Below are 17782 nucleotides of genomic sequence, written 5' to 3'. Positions count from 1 at the left end.
TTGAAAAATTCATTAGTAATAAAATACTCAATTTTATTCACAATTCTTAATAAGTAGCACTCTGGGTAGAAGGTCTATCTGGAAAGTAGATCGACACAAAGCATCATCTTGCATCAACAAATCACATTCAACCTCAAAAATCTGCTCAGGCAGGTGCATCAACAAAGATCCATCCTCGACAGATTCAAGTTTTTCTGGCCAAAACAGACATTAATATAGAAATGCTTGCCTTAAAAGAAAAGAGAAGGCAAGGCAAGTCCATAATTCATCTTCGGGTTTATTTATGTCTTCTGTCCATAAAGAACAAAAAGTATCATGACTATAATAGGCCAAACGACTATTTCCCACCCAAGGTATGCTGTAATGACGAGTTTCCACCCTTTAACTATGGAAACACCAAACACCCACCCATGGCCGGTTAGATTTAACCAAACCCTAACGGTGACAAGGGTAAAATTGTCATTTTCTCTAGAATATTAAAAATAAACTAAAATAGAATATATTTTGCCCCCCTAAACTTTAAAAACTAAAATTCCCCCCCCCCAGCCTAAGTTTTCAAAAATCGCAGTTTCACCCTCCCGAAGCATTGCCGACGGTCTCCGGCTCCACTGCCGACGGTCTCTCCCTCCCGAAGCATCCTCACCTTCCAGAGAACTCTTTCCTCCCATTTGGACTTCCAATCGGAGTCGGAGAAGCTGTGGAAGACGAAGAACTTCGTCGGGGAAGACGAAGTTCTTCGTCTTCCCAGTCGTCGTCGTCGTCTGGGAAGACGACGTCTTCCCAGACGAAGACGAGACGACGAGACGACTCGTCGTCCTCTGGGAAGACGAGTCGTCTTCATCTGGGAAGACGATTTCTCTTCCCAGACGGCTTATCTCTGCGTCGGATACGTTGAGGTCGAGTTGAGAGGCGCCGTCGGTGGAAGAGAAACCGTCGGGAGGGGAAGACGGCCGGTGATGGCGCCGGAGAAAGCGACGGAAAAGGGTTTGGAAATTGGAAGGGTTTGGAAATAAACCCTAGGGGGGGAAATGCAATATTTTCAAACTTAGCTTAGGGAAAAAATGTTAGTTTTTAAACTTTTAGGGGGGGAAATGCAATTAAATTTACCACCGTTAGGGTTTGGTTAAATCTAACCGGCCATGGGTGGGTGTTTGGTGTTTCCATAGTTAAAGGGTGGAAACTCGTCATTACAGCATACCTTGGGTGGGAAATAGTCGTTTGGCCACTATAATACAAGTAAGCTCTTGATTACTTGTGTTCTCTAAATTTCTTTTTCTTCTCTACTTTCTTCTATCTACTTAAATTTCTTCTTGTTCTATACTTAAATTTCTTCATATGGTTTGAGTACATCAACAAAGTCATTGGCACAACACTGTATTAGAATGGAAAAATAATTGGCTACAAGAAAGCTAGAATCTATTATTATGGTTTGGAAGCATAGTGTAAAGTAACAGTAGATGCATAAAAAGACGTAAAATTAAGCAATAGTAGAACAAATTACTCTCTGTTCATCATTGATAAAAATGGGTTTGAATTGTTTTCCATGTCTTGCATTAGAAGGATGAGACTTCCATCCGATCATAATAGAGACCAGAAGACCCACCATCACGCAAAGCTAGCATTACAGGACCTTTTGCACCTTCTTCAACACTCAACACCCCACTTTTGTGATTAAGGTCAGTGCTGGTATAGCCAGGATTAACTGAGCTGATGACAATTGTGGTGTATTTCTTTGCCAAAATCCTTGTAAATGCATTGAGAGTTGCCTTGGAGACAATATAAGCTGAATAGTTAATAGGCCACCCTTTGCTTTCCACCAAGCTCTCCTTCACATCTCCTAGAAACTCCTCCACGATCTTGTCCACTTTCTCTTCTGTGAGACCGTCGATATCTCCCAGGACTCTCCTGACTCTTTCATTGGGAATAAGCTGAAATTGGGCGACAAAAAATCAAATGAATAGACGCTTTTGTAGGAGATAATGAGTTATGAATTTTGTACCTTTAGCTGACCCATGGAGGAGGAAACATTCACAATTCTCGCAGAATTGGATAGTTGAAGAAGTGGAATAAGCGCTTTGGCCACTTGCTTGCTTCCATAGTAGTTTGTTCTCAAACAGTTTTCTGCAGATTCAACGGTTTGATATACAAATTCTTTCAAGGCTGGTGAACTTGCAAATGCAGCCTACCATCAAGTGCACTGGTTAATAACTTTGTTTTGGTAATTAAATCTCAACGTCTGAATATCAGCATTTCAATAAAAAGACTTACTTCATCCATATCAAGCTTTATAGCACGGAGACGTCCGGGATCTTCTGTGTTGGTCACTGACCCAACAATTCCTGCATTGTTTACCTATAAATTGACACAATATTACATTCAGGAAACTGAACTTAGAGTTGGCAATCTTTAGCATAACTTGTTAACCTGACATTAAAAAATTGGGTTAGGGCTGAGTTATTTTAACGCAAAATTTATTTCGAATCAATTTAAGATGACTCGAAATGAAATTGGATAATGTTAAAGTTGACACAAAAGTAACTCAAACTAACCTAAATTAACTCGAATGTTTATTAAAATGTTATTTTTTACGGATAAATTATAAAAATATTGAAAGATAACAAGAATAACAGTTTATATTTTTACATATTGTAAATTATTGTATCTTTATATAATTATAATCACTTATTTTATTCTTAATTTTTATCTAAATATTTTATTTGATTATTCAATCATTAAAATACGATTTGGTTATTAAGATTGTTGATGTATTTTAAAGGTTTTGGCACTAAATGTTATATTTTATGTTTTACTTATAATTGATTTGGGTAATTTGGAAAAAAAATTAAAATGCTAAAAACACTCAAAAGACTGAATACAATAAACAATTTTAGGTCAAAATTTGAGTTGTGTGGAAAAAATCTGAAAATTAAAGGGTTGGGTTAAGTTTGAAAAACTTTCATACGATTATCCTAAACCTAAACTGCTGCACAGCAGACACAAACTACCAAATCTAACTGAACAGTTATTAGAATAGAACATTAGATCTTAAAAAAAGAGATGTTTAGGAATGACAATTACGAGTATATCAAGCTTTCCATAACTGGTTTCAATGAAACCAGCAAGAGAAGAAACACTAGCAGCATTAGTAACATCTAGTTGATGGAAAACTATGTCACAAAGCCCAAAAGACCGGAGCTTCTGAACAGCATCATTCCCCCTCTTCGCATCCCTTGCAGTTAAAACCAAACTAATCCCATTGGAAGCTAATTGTTTGCAAATCTCAAATCCAATCCCTTTGTTTCCCCCTGTAACAACTGCAATTCTACAGCAAAATTCAAACAAAAAGAGACTTCCAATTAGATTTTTAAATTCATTAATACTCAGAGAAACTTGGAGAACTAGAAAACCCATATTACAGTTTTGTTTTAGAACTCGTGGGAGTGGCAGTTGCAGTTGCTGTAGCCATTTTTGTTAGTGATTTGTGTGGGTAATTTGCTAACAGAGATTGATCAAGGTTTATAAGTTGTAGTTCTGAGTCGCCGTCCAGTGTAGATATTTGTAGTTCAAAACTTCAAATGGTTGAGGTCAGTGCTTACGTAGTTCTCACATATGCCATTGCGTTTAGTTAAGGTCAAAGGACTATTTCCCACCCAAAGTATGCGCTGGTATGCGCTTTTCTCAAGTGTTTTTCTGTAAATTTTAAAAATATCATCTACCTACCTATAGAGTATTAAATTTAATAAAATCCTAACCCCTAAAAATTTATCTCATTTTTCCCCCTAAAATTTCAAAAATTTACAATTTTCTTTAACCTAAGTTTTAAAAAACAGTATTTTCCCCCTTAAAATTTTCAATTTTTCACAATTAGTTTTTTGGCCTTTAGTTATGAGTGTCGTTGGGATTTGTATTGATTTAATGAGAACTGGGATTGGCAGGAGAGAAAGGCGAGATTGAATATCCTATGCCCATCCTTATCTTTGTAAAAGATTTCAATCCCTACTCTTAATCTATTTCTATTACAAGGATGATAAAGATTCTCTGTTCTCTCTCTATAGGAAAAAAATTTTCTCTCCATCCTTGTACATGCAAAAAAAAAATCTCTTTCTTGTACCTTCTAAACATAACATAAATATATTAAATAATAAAATTAGCTAAAATAAAACTAATATATTTCAAATGTTATAGATAATATATGTTAACTATTTTAATATATACAATAAATAAATAAATAAATTTGAGAAATATAAATAATTTAAAATTATGAGAATATATTAGTATTTTATGTAAATATATTAATATAGTGGAGATAAGAATAGGGATAGAGATCGGGGCGGGGATTAGGACCGGTGCATGGTGGGGATAGGACACATATATCCCTGTCTCCAGCCCATCCCCGATTACAAAAATATTTTTCATTTTTATTTCTGTCCCCTTCCTCACTTCTATTGAAACATTTTCTCCTTGTTAGGGTTGGAGACCGAAGCAAAATTGTCATCTCTAATAAGAAACATGTCTGAAATGGAGGGAGGTGGGAGATTCACCTTCCTACGTTCGTGCTATATAAAGGCCAAAGGACTATTTCCCACCCAAAGTATGCGCTTTTTCTCAAGTTTCCCCCCCATTAACTTTGAAAATACCATTTACCAACCTGTAGCCGATTAAAATTAACAGTTTTAAGGGTAAAATTGTTATTGTATCTGTATTATTAAAAATAAACTTAAATTTTATTTTATTTTTCTCCCTAAACCCTAAAAACTAACAATTTCCCCCAACCCAAATTTTAAAAAACTACATTTCCCCTCTAGGGTTTTCAATTTTCTGAGTTAGTTTTTCGGCGCTATTTCTTCCTCTTCGACGACCTCTAAGCGATTCCTCTTCCTCTCCGATGTTGCCTCATTCTGGCGATTGTCTTGGGAACTGTCATCAACAAAGACAACCATGCCAAGCATAATCGTAGGAAGGAGGCCGCATCGAAGAGGAAAATGAGTCGTCTGGAGGTCACCAGAGAGAAAGAAACGATGCCGGAAAACTAACTCTAAAAAATTGAAAACCCTAAGGGGGAAAATATTGTTTTTTAAAACTTGGGTTGGAGAAAATTGTTAGTTTTCAAAATTTTAAGGGGGAAAATGAGATGAATTTTTCAAGGGTTAGGGTTCCGTTAAATTTAACAGCCCATGAGTGGGTAAATGATATTTTCAAAGTTAGTTTGGGGGTGGGGGGAGAACTGGAGAAAAGTGCATACTTTGGGTGGGAAATGACTCTTTGGCCCTATATAAATGGGAAGAAGTTGACTTGGACCTGTGTTGATTTCTGTCTCAGTATAATATATTTTTTATATAGGGAACAAATATAATCTACCTAATCAAATTAATAACACAATTCTTTAATGATAGATTTTCTGTTTTATTATGATTATAACTATCTTTAAACACGTAAGATATGAATTGGCAATAAATCATGAAAATTAATTAAAAGAGGGCTTACGGGAATTAAAGTTATCTCTTGATCATGTTACTAATTGTTTGATATGTTTTTATCCTTAATGTTATGTTATGGTAAAAGTTTCACTAACGAGAAATATGCAGAACTAGGGGGGGAATTCTGCACAAACAGTAATATATTTATAAAAAAAAAAAAAAAAGCAAGATTTTTGGAATAATGTGACTTATTTTTTGAAATTTTATGTCCCTTGTTATGTTCTTAAGTGCTTTGGAGAAATTTTGATAGAGTAATGACATAATATGCATAAATATTGTCCAATTGCCATTTTACAATATAATATTCATAGGACCAAATGAAAAAATAATTATGGAATTACATATGTAGATATAATTGAATCCTAATATATTAAATCTAGATATTTAAGAAAATCTATTAATTATATTATCTCATACAAATAAGAGATAATTGTTATCCCGTAAAAGTAAAAGAAACAAATATAATGTATGTTTGTGAAGATGGAACACAAATTCCACAAGTCCTTCAATGTTAAATAACCTTGTTCCTCAAGTTGTTTACACTGATGCTAAGTTAAGTCTTGGAATTTCAAGAAGGAACATCAATTCTAGTTGAATTGCTTGGGCAAAGGGAAAGATGAGAATTTGTTTTTGTATGATAAATGTTTCTATTTATTGAGTGTTTTATCATTCACACATTTCTCTTTGATTTTGTAACACTCTTAAGTATATTCCAAAGGCATTTTAATTCTTTCCAATAGATGGTATTCAAATCTAGGTTGAGAATGACCACAGTTCGAATTGAATTGTGATTTTGGCCTAAGGTACGATCATGCATGGTGAGTACACCCCTGTACATTAGTTTGCCATGTGAACTGCCACATTAGCAAACTAAACAGATACACGATTATGCATCCTTAAATTGCTAGGTCATACATCGCAACTATATAGAAGTCTTATTCAAGGACTAACATCAAAAGTCAAAAGGAGTTGTAGTTAACATATATATTGTCTTACCCTCACAGAAAACACTAGCTAGACAATGATTCTTGGAGGGAGGAAAGTTATCTAGAGGTTTTAGAAACAAGGTCTGGCAAAGGTGACAACCTCCGACAATCAAGAATCAGAGAGAAAAAGTGACAATAGACCCTTCTTATTGGAAACCAAGTAAATAGGAGAATTTGACTATGTCTACCATTGATTCTTGAAGTTCTTGATGCTTATATGTGAGTTCTAAAGCAATGCTTGCAACATGATTGATTGTTATAGTTATGTATATTGATTTGGAATATGTCTGATCCTATGAGTTATAGGGATTAGTTTATGACCTTGTTTGGAATGAATGATCGACTAAAACAATTTGATGGTTGTGTTAATTCATATGAATTAGTTTAAACTATAAAATTGAGACATGTTTATGGAGACTTGATTTTGTTCTCATAACCTTCAACAGGTTTTGGATGATGCAGATATCAGAAAATTAAAGGAGTTGCAACCAAAAATAGCCTAGAATAAATTTCCAAAACATCATGCATGACCTTATTGTGGTTGGTCATGATTGTACATCATGATCATGCATGGTTATGCATGGCTAGATGGAATTATGATACTGCCCTTAGGGTTACATAGCAAAGAGAAGAAGATGATGAATAGTGTGGTAAAATGTAAGGTCATGCACTCAAAGGAGGCATCCTTATACATGGACACTTCATGCATATAAGCCTATGAAGCCTTGAACATGAGCATACATGTGAATTGGTTTGGTACATAGGCACATGGTCGAGCACATAATCATACATAGAGAAAGAATGCATGCCCATGATGAAACCACGGATGATCATACATGATTTGATTTTGAATGATTTTTTAAAAAGAGTTAAGACTCGTTAATATGTTGAGAAGTGTCCTAAAGATGGAGAGATGAATTGGATAAAGAGAATCAATAACCCAAGTAGAGATGAAAAGAATTAGATTAATGATTGAGTTAGTTTTGAGTGATTGGATATCATTAGAGATTAGATAATCTTATAAGACTTATGATGAGTGATACAAATGAGACATAAATTTATGAGATTGTGGGTTCACCTAAAGGAGAACCTGTGACCCAGGCACACCCATGGATAAGGTTTGATAAAGTACTTCAATTAGTATCCTTAGATAGAAAGAGAATTGTCTCACTAGAATGGGTACATATTCCTCTTCCTCTAGTTAAGATCCAATCAACCTTAGAATTGAATAGAAATAAATCATAGGTGCATAGAATAGAAAAGGAAATGGAAGGTTTTGATTGATTGATTGTAGGATAAGTTACTCTTATGTATTGAGTGTTTTCACTCACTCCCTTTCTTTTGATTTTGCAAGTAAGAGATGTAGATGTGACAACAACGAGATTGTTAGTCACTGATTGAGTGACATATAATGGATAGACTCATTAGAATTATTGAGATTAACTTTATTATTATGATTATGATTTTGATGAATTTTTGTTAGCACACACATTGATTATGTTTATTTGAGTTGGATTTTGATGCTTGAAATTATTGTCAGATTATTATATTTATGATTAATATAGGCTGAGGTACTTCATATAATTTGATATGTGTGCATGGTATTAATTTGAGAAGTTATTATTTACACTTGATTAAGATTTAAGTAGTCAAATATGCTCAAGTTCAATAGGTAAAGGACATGATTTGTCGAATACTAACCCATACTGAGACATGACAAATAGTGTTTTAAAAGTTGTCCTATAAGACCATGACTTCATCATCAATTCTCAAGGAACAATCTCTCTTTGAGGAATTTACAATTTTTTTTTTTTCTAAAATTCTTTTCAACTCCCTATTTGATGCCTCTACATTATCTATAGTTAGTGAATTATAAGAGCTGAGATGACACCATATTTACCCAATAATTTTTCAAATTGTTTATTACATATGTTTGCCACCATCACAAATAATAGTGTATAGAGAATAATGTTTTATTACCAAAAATAAAATATTATCACAAATATAAATTATTTAAAAGATTATTAAGTATAAAATATTAATATATTTTATAGAAACTGAGAGATATAAATAATTATTATATTCGATTGAATCTAATAAAAGATTATTATGATATTATTTTATTTAAATGTCTTTGAATATAATTATTTTAAATTATCTTCATATTATTTGTTAAATTAATCGAAAATAACAAAATTTTTCTCATAAAAAATTAATAAATAAAGATAAAAAATATAACAAAATCAAGATTACATTAATATTCTTTTAATACTTAAGGTGAAGTTGGTAATCAGATTACTTATTATATTATTTGTCGCATTACTATTGATAATAGAAAATTACTAAAATATTTTATAATTTACCAATCAAATAAAATAAAGTAAATAATAAAAGAAAAATTATCAGAGTAATTTTTTTATCACTCCAATCAAACAACCCTAATGAATATGTGATTATTTGAAAATCTCATCACAATCCTAGCATCATTAGTCAAAATCATATTCGAAAGATGCAATTTTGTCAAATCGCACCATCCAAGCTACGGTTGTACACAATCCGGTTTGATATGGTTTGATAATTTTTTCAAATCAAACTTTAAAAAAAAAAACACTCTAAAAAGTTTTCAAACCAAATTATTTTAGATTTTAAACCAAACCGAAAAAATACATTTTGGTATGATTTAAATTACAATTTGAACCAATTAAAACTATTCTCTTATAAATATATATTATTTAATAAAATTATAATTTTCTAAAATATTATATAAACATGTAAAATAAATGTGAAATTATATACAATATACATATAAAGAAAATGATAAAATAAATATAAAAAACAAATTATATACTTAATTACTTATTGAAAAATTTTGTCAAATATTGTTATATATATGTATTTCAAAAAAATACATTTTACAGTTTGATTTAATTTGAAAATCGCCTGAAACGTAACCTAAACCGAAAATTGTTTATGAAAAATTTATCAACTCAAACCAAGCTATAATTTCTAAACGGTTTGATCCGATTTTACGGTTTGAATTGAATTTTACACACCCTTAATCCAAGCTATAATATTGTTAAATCTAATCAAATTGCATATTATTTTGTGATTTTAATCACTATCTAATGTTATTTAATAAAAGGAGTCACACCGTATGTGTAATCTTGTCAGATCACACCTTTGTCTAACACGAATCTAACCAAATTACACAAAAAAAAAATGTATATGATGTTAACATTGGAGTTGCTAGAATCACAACTGTCTAGTGTAATTTCAACTAAATTGCACATTTGCTTGTGTGTTATAGTGATTAAACTTCTGAATCTTTTTAATACAATTTGGTTTTTAGTTGTTGTGAATAAAAATAATTTTATATCTTTGTATTTTCAGTTTGTTTTTTTTTTTTTAAATGGGGTTGAGTGTTGGGTAGAATTTTGTTGTTTTTGAAACAAAGGGGTGAAAGGGGAGTTTTAAAAACCGTGGTGGTGGGTGGAAAAGTGATGTAGTCTTAAATTTACCGTTTCGTCTGCCTCTTAAACCCTATACCATTTGTTTCTCTGCTTAAACCCTGCTAATCACCATGTCTTCTTACCTCCTCTACCGTCCAAAATCCTTGATGAATGCTCTCCGCTGCAACCGGCTCTTTAGCCGGCCCATGGGTGGTGGTCCACGGACCTTCCCCGGTGGCTTAAACAAATGGCAATGGAAGCGCATGCACGAGAAGAAAGCTAGGGAGAAAGAAAAACGACTTCTTGATCAAGAAAAACAACTCTATCAAGCCCGCATCCGTTCCGAAATCCGAAGCAAACTCTTCTCCAAGTCCGACTCGGATTCGAAAACCGACCAAGCAGCCACAGACCACAGTCCCATGACCCCCCAACAGCACATCAAAGCGTTGGCGGATCGCTTCATGAGAGCTGGAGCTGGGGATTTGTGGAATGAAGATGATGGGCCTTTGAAATCATCGGATGAACAATCACGATCGATTAGACGAACAAATGAACGGCCCAGCTCGTTTGGTTCGCCAATTGATTTGAGGAGCTTGATATCAGATACGCGTGGTTTAATTGATAATAATTATAGAAATTTTAATTCTGAAAATGTTAATTTGAGTAGTTATGTAAAAACTAGAAATTATTCGGTTGCAAGTGGAAGAAGTTTCAATACAGCACGTAGTTTAGTGGGTAACGTCACTAAAACTGGGAAAAACTCGAAAAAAGGAAGTGATTTCGTGAAGAAAACGATTGTTTTGGGGCCAGATAAGACGAAGTTTAGTAAAGACAAGAGTTCTTCTGGTGAAGATGAATTGGGTTTTGACAACGGAAATAAAGTGAATCTTTTTGCTTGCAATTTGGGAAGTACCGGCGAAAATGGTGATTCAAGGGATTTGAGTGAGTTTATAAAAAAATGGGGTTTTGTGGGTCAAAAGAGGTTTAAGAGAGATGAGAGTTCTTCAAGCGGTTATGATTCATATTCGGATTTGGAGGATATTGATGAGAAGGTAGGAGGTTGGAGAGATGTGAAGAAGACGGGGAGTTCCGCTTCTTTGGGGAAGTATGATATGAAGATAACAAAGAGAGTGCCATTAAAGAATCTTGAGAAAGAGAATGATTTTTCACAGCAAGCGGAGTTCATTAGAAAGGAGATTAGTGAGAAAAAATTGGCCGAAAATGGTGATAAAGAGGTGCAGAGGGAGGAAGAATCAATTCTAAGTCAGAAAAGGTGATTGTTTTTTTTTCTTTTGGGGGTGGGTTTTGGTTGTTGAGAGACTATCTGGATAGCTGACCTATTTGGAATTTCAGTGTGTTAATTGGTGATGTTATTGATCTGTGTTCCTGCAGATTTGATGAGTGTGGGATATCTCCATTGACAGTCAAAGCACTTACAGAAGCTGGCTATGTTCAAATGACCAGGGTACAAAATGCTACACTTTCTGTTTGCCTTGAGGGTATGTTACTTACTGCTTTAGATGTACTGTTAATATGATTTGTCTCTGTCATTATGTCCAAATTGCAACTTACTCTGTTCAAAAGTCAAATTAAGTTTAATACAAACTGTTTTCAGTGTTCAAGTTGATTTTGATTGGGTGGAACTGATTCATTAAGTATAGAGTTAGACTGAGTTAATACAAGCTGTTTTTGGTGTTGTAGTTGATTTTGATTTGGTGGAATTGAGTCATTAAGTTCTAATCCAACTGCTGTGATTTTTTCATTACATAGCTGATCTATTAGTCAAATGCTCATTTGTGACGTAAAAGTTGGCATCTTCTAGCTTGTGTTGTTTGTTGTTTATATATGAGCTCAATCTTCTGATTTCTTCCAGTTAAGCTACTAAGTGGCATAAATGAAGGTTCTTATTCTTATATGAACAGGTAATGATGCCATGGTCAAAGCCAAAACCGGCACAGGAAAAAGTGCAGCATTTTTGGTAACTACAAATCCTCTTTCTTCTTTTGAATTAAATAGTAGAAATTTTTTTTTTTTTCTGTCAATGCTGCAATTAAACACAAACAGCTTCCTGCAATTGAAACAGTTTCGAAGGCCACAAGTAGTGGTACTAGTCAGCGGGTGCCGCCAATATTTGTTCTTATTCTCTGTCCTGTGAGAGAGCTTGCTAGTCAGATTGCTGCAGAAGCTATTGCTATGCTGAAGTATCATGATGGCATATGTGTGCAAACACTAGTGGGAGGTACTCGTTTCAAAGTTGATCAGAAACGATTAGAAGAAAATCCATGTCAGGTTTGCATACTCGTTTTGACTATTGAAACTTGTTTGTTCATTTTATAAAATATGGTTATAGAGAGAGGAAGCATGCAATACCAGAAACCATAAAGAAAATTTAAAATGTTTTCTGTTTTATAATCACTTCCTGTTAGTTTATTTAAAGTTTTGCAGATATTAGTTGCAACTCCTGGCCGGTTGTTGGATCATATCGAGAATAAGTCTGGGTTATCTGTGCGTCTGATGGGATTACAAATGCTTGTACTTGATGAGGCTGACCACTTACTAGACCTGGGATTCCGGAAGGATGTGGAAAAAATTGTTGATTGTCTGCCTCACCAGAGGCAGTCCATAATGTTTTCTGCAACAATTCCAAAGGAGGTTTTGTCTCTATTTATGTCATCTGTAGTTCACAAATCTAGTTGCTTTCTTTCTGCATGAAAAGAGGGATATTAAGGTTGCATATGATTATGCAGGTTCGTCGGATATCTCAACTTGTTTTGAAAAGAGAACATGCATATATTGACACAGTGGGTCTGGGTTGTGTGGAAACTCCTACTAAGGTGGCTATAACATATTCTTTCCTTATACTTTCATATAAATGCGGGCTTTGGATGATTCTGGTTTTCCTATATTCTTTCTATTGATTGATCTTTTAAACTTTCTGTGATTTAAAATTTTTCTTTTTGGGTAAATTAAATTCATTTAAGAATAAAGAAGTCAATTACCAATGGATGCTATGTGTGTTTCTTAAATTAGATATGGGAAGCAACAAGAACTAATGAGTGCTCTGGCTAGTTAATTGCAGATTAAGCAGTCTTGTCTTATTGCTCCACATGAACTACACTTTCAAATAGTTCACCATCTATTGAACGAGCATATGTCGGAAGCACCTGACTACAAGGTAAGATGAATTAGCTTCTGGTTTTTATACATTTAAACTCTCAAGACTTAACCATCTTAGCTTGTCTTTAGGTCATTGTTTTCTGTTCAACTGGGATGGTAACATCACTCCTGTATTTGCTTCTCCGGGAAATGAAAATGAATGTGAGGGAGATGCATTCTAGAAAGCCTCAATTATATCGAACTCGTATCTCTGATGAATTCAGGGAATCAAAGCGGCTTATTCTTGTTACATCAGATGTGTCGGCGCGTGGAATGAACTATCCTGATGTTACTTTGGTTGTTCAGGTATTGATAAAGCTTGAGATGATTATTTTTATATTATGATGCGTATTAATCTCAGATATTTCCTCAAGTTATACGCAAGTTGCAAAAATGTTACATGACATACAAAAAACAAGTATCTGAATATTTTATCTGGTTGTTTCTGGTTATCAAGTGATCATTAAAGAATGAATATGAATTACATATTGTCAGAAAAGTGAAGGTTTACTGGAAATAGATTAGTGATACTGCTCCTGATGATGTTTTTGCTATAAGTGATTGTGATGGATACCTGTCCCAATGCCTTAAACTGCTCCTGTTGATTCCAACTATCAGTGATTGTTCCTGCTGAGAATATTGTAACAGTGTGTATTGTAATGCAATGGTGGATATATTGTAAATCTCAAGTAAACAACGCAACTCAATAGAAATAAATGGCTTTTATTGATTAATGCTCAGCAAATACAGCCCAAGACTACTATTTTTATTCTGGAATTGAATCTACTAAATACAAAAAGATTCCCCCCTCCCAGGCCAAAGCCCCCTACCCCTTAATTCCCTGTACTTTTTCCTTGACGATTACTGCCAACTTCTTCCTCTTATTTGTAAGTGCAGCAGCCCCTTCAAATTGAGCTATCCTCCCCCTTTTCAGCTACAGCCTTATTCAAATATTTTATCTACTTTATTATCCTGCCAATCTTCCAATTTGAACACATAATCTGTTATGCTTATCCAGCCGCCTGTGAGCAGCTTCTGGAATCAGCAACTGCCTCCACTTCAGCTTGCTGTGAATTTCTTTTACTGCCCCTCCTTTGGTACACCTTGGGGATTGAAGGTCTATCAGATTGTTATAAAGTATCAGTAGTTTCTTTCAAAATATGTTCATGTTTTATATTTTTTTGCTTCTCACAATTTCTTAAGTGCTCATGGATATATATGTGTGTATGTGTGTGTGTGTGTGATTATTCCTATTAAATGGTGTCCTCACTCTTGATAATACTAAGTTAAAGTGGAATTTAGATTAATTAAAATAACCATTAACTGTCAAGAGAAAGTGTTGACATTGGTTGGAAGAGTCACCTTCTAATTCTGTAGAATTTGATACCCAAATTTCTAGTGTCTTTTTTTCACTTTTGACTGCTCTGCTGAGGTATTGCACTTATTCTCAAGAACATGTGGAAAATATCTAGAGTAGCTAAGAATGGTCTCTGTTCAAGTTACAAATAAATTTGTTGTAATTAGTATTTGATTAAGCACATAATGTTACATTCATCTTATTTATGTTATGTACTTGACAATTATCAGGTGGGTATTCCTTCGGATCGAGAACAATACATACATCGACTTGGAAGAACAGGTCGGGAGGACAAAGAAGGAGAAGGAATCTTGTTGCTTGCACCATGGGAAGAATATTTCCTGGATGATTTAAAAGATTTGCCCCTTGACAAATTTCCTTCACCACATTTAGATTCAGACTCCAAACTTCAGGTTTGTGTCTGAACATGACATGCTTTGGTTACATTTTTTGTACAAAGCCATTTAAGTTTGTGTTGATATGTGATTTAAACTCTGTTACATATGGAATATGATTTTTCGAATTGAAATGCTAAAATTCTAAGAAGAAACTTATTGTCATCTCAGAACCTAATCACAAATACCTTTCTAATCAAGAGTTAGCAAAACTGGTGAAACAGTAGAACTTTCAAGGAGAAGACTTGAGTTCGAGATTCTGCCACGTTTATGAAACTTTGATTTGAGTTACTTACCAAAAACAAAAATTGATTATGCCAATTTAGATAGTTGGAAAATTCAGTATACACTATGTCTATTTTGGAAAATGCAAAGATCCATTCATTTAGAAAGGAGTGTATATAAATGTGGCCCAACTGCATGCTAAACCTTTTTTTTTTTTTTTAAGTACAGGTACTTATAGTGAGTATCAATTTAAGTATTAATGATAATGTGTTATCACGATATTAGATGATTTTATATTAAAGATAAAATAATACTAAATTAAATAGTAATACATCATTATTAGTATCCAAATTGATACTTATTATAAGTATATATATTATTATTTCATTTGGTAGGAATGTAACAAACTTTGTGTTTGCAATGCTCGAATTTTTTATTACCTCACAGATGGACGCTTTGATGGCGAAGATTGATGGTAGTGTTAAAGAGGCAGCGTATCATGCTTGGCTCGGTTATTACAACTCAATCAGAGAAATTGGTAGGGATAAAACAACGCTTGTTGAGCTAGCCAGCAAATTTGCGGAGTCCATTGGTTTACAAAAACCTCCTCCCCTCTTCAGGAAGACGGCACTGAAAATGGGTTTGAAGGGCATCCCTGGTATTCGAATTCGTAAGTAGCATAGATTGGAACATATTGTAGATTAAGAATGTGAGAATAAAACCTATCTTTATTTTTTATCACAATAGTGACTCAGTAAATCTTTTTATTATCTTCTGGTGAGACAATCAAACCATTAATGGGTTGCTGGGATTATTTTTTGTATATGGCCCTGGTCGAAGAAATACCATAAAGAAAATGAGGCTTCAAATATGAAACTTAATTCATAGACCTAGAAATAAAATTGATGAGAATGTAATCTCTGCAATCTGACATTTTATGCCAATCGCCATGTTTCTGTTTATGAAAATAACCTTCTCCTCTCCTTTTGCCTAAAATTTTCCCTACCCAGTTGATGCTTGATGGCTTGCATTGCATCCCTCAGAAAGTTCAATTGAAATTGGACTGTCCCTCTCTATTCTGATACAATCATAAAACCTACATATGATCATCCAGAAATAATAATTTAGGTTGTCTTGCTTGTTCGGTCTTTGGGCTTGTCGCCTGGAAGAGTCAACCTGTCAAAGAAGTTTTTCGGCTCATCTCATGGTGGAGTTGATTGAGATGATCCCTCGAGTGAGTTTCCTTCAACACGTCAATGGTCTTTGTGCACATGGTTAGACTTATTTTCTCACTTTCTGGTAATGTCATTAGGGTATGGACCAAGGTTCGCGTGTTGCAAATTGACTTTGTCATGTTGTAAGCTTGTACCCCACTTATCAATGTCACCACATCATGAGTTATTTTGAACAAGTTTAAGGTCATTACCTTCTAGGCATGTGACATGTTAACGCACCAAAAGTTGTCCTCATCATAATGTGAATTAGAAGTTGCATATTGTAGGTCAACACCATTACCCTATGAGTTCAAGTCAAAATGTGAAGCATTGGTGTTGTGATAAGGCACAAAAGGATTGTTACGTGAGTTATATTCTACACACTGAATAGGGAACATACCCCTCACCTCAAAGATTGCTCTTCATCTCCCTTTAAAAGGGTTTAGAGAGTTTCTATGTAAGGCATGAGACCTCACGTTAGTTCTTAGTGGGGAATTAATGTCTTTGCACATGCTATTTGAATAGCGTTATTAAGTCATTGAATAAGCACTTAGATTGCTTATGTTAGACCAACTATTTGAGCCACCATCTTTGGAGGCATGCGAAGTTGCCTTAGCCATAGTTTCATTCTAATCATCCATAAGTGACAGGGGTGGCCAATTATGATTAGTACTATCTTTGCTAGTGCAATTGATGGTAGTCATAGATTTAATAATTCTTGTTCCTTGAGATAACATTGAGACAAAAATTCATGTGCATTAGGATAAAGAATAGAAATTATGTGGCTAGGGAAATAAGAGAGTTTTTGTCATGAGTCCTTCTTCTAGCATCAAATTATTGGTGTAAAAGTATATATTAATAGTTTCTTATTGAAGCCATAAACATGAAATAATGACCAATAAGAAAAGACATCCCATCGAGGCTTATCTTGCAAATTGCGGGCTAAACCAATGCTTTTTCATTGATCGTTAATCACTATTGGGAGTCGTATCCGCAGGTCAACTTGGAGGAGGAATTTTGATCACAAAACATTAACATATAGTAACATCAAGTACTCCCCCATTTCACAGTGGACAAATTCCTTGTTTTTTGGGTGTCTTTCATTAGTCCATATCATTGATAAGTAACTCATAATGCAAAGGATCAGCAGGGCCACTCAATAGTCACCACATTCTGTGTTTAAAATTACTTTCCTAATTGATCTTCTGCTTAGATCTTATCTCTTATGTTAATTTCTTTTTAATATGAGCAATTTTGAACAAGCTAGAGGTTGTTACCTCCTAGGCGTGTGTCATGCTCAAAACACCAAAAGTTATCCTCTTCACGATGTGAATTAGAAGTTGCATGTCATGGGTCAACACCATTACCCTATGAGTTTAAGTTAACATGAGAAACATTAGTGTTGTGATAAAGTACGATAAGTTTGTTGTGTGAGTTTTGTTCTACACACTGAATAGAGGACATATCCCTCACCTATCATATACCCATGGAAAGGTTTTGAAAGTTTGTATGTAAGACATGGG

The 17782-nt window shown here is 34.1% G+C and overlaps 2 protein-coding genes across 2 annotated transcripts; one reads left to right on the top strand and one right to left on the bottom strand.

The window, feature by feature from the left end:
* Positions 1 to 1358: 1358 nt before the first annotated feature.
* On the bottom strand, positions 1359 to 3541 carry LOC123204650 ((+)-neomenthol dehydrogenase-like). The gene is made up of 5 exons (XM_044621423.1): positions 3417 to 3541; positions 3079 to 3322; positions 2269 to 2352; positions 2000 to 2182; positions 1359 to 1928 (listed from the first exon to the last, which is right to left on the bottom strand). Exons 1-5 carry the CDS (start codon positions 3464 to 3466, stop codon positions 1554 to 1556), a joined length of 936 nt encoding a protein of 311 aa, XP_044477358.1. The 5' UTR covers positions 3467 to 3541; the 3' UTR covers positions 1359 to 1553.
* A 6446-nt stretch (positions 3542 to 9987) lies between these two features.
* LOC123203904 (probable DEAD-box ATP-dependent RNA helicase 48) lies at positions 9988 to 15868 on the top strand. The gene is made up of 10 exons (XM_044620378.1): positions 9988 to 11185; positions 11305 to 11411; positions 11835 to 11890; positions 11977 to 12201; positions 12358 to 12564; positions 12660 to 12746; positions 12992 to 13087; positions 13159 to 13374; positions 14656 to 14838; positions 15493 to 15868. The coding sequence occupies exons 1-10, from the start codon at positions 10044 to 10046 to the stop codon at positions 15721 to 15723; spliced, it is 2550 nt and encodes an 849-aa protein (XP_044476313.1). The 5' UTR covers positions 9988 to 10043; the 3' UTR covers positions 15724 to 15868.
* The last annotated feature ends 1914 nt before the right edge of the window (positions 15869 to 17782 follow it).

Source organism: Mangifera indica, chromosome 20, assembly GCF_011075055.1.
Source record: "Mangifera indica cultivar Alphonso chromosome 20, CATAS_Mindica_2.1, whole genome shotgun sequence".
Taxonomy (NCBI): domain Eukaryota; kingdom Viridiplantae; phylum Streptophyta; class Magnoliopsida; order Sapindales; family Anacardiaceae; genus Mangifera; species Mangifera indica.
This window is presented reverse-complemented; position numbering and strand designations above follow the sequence as displayed.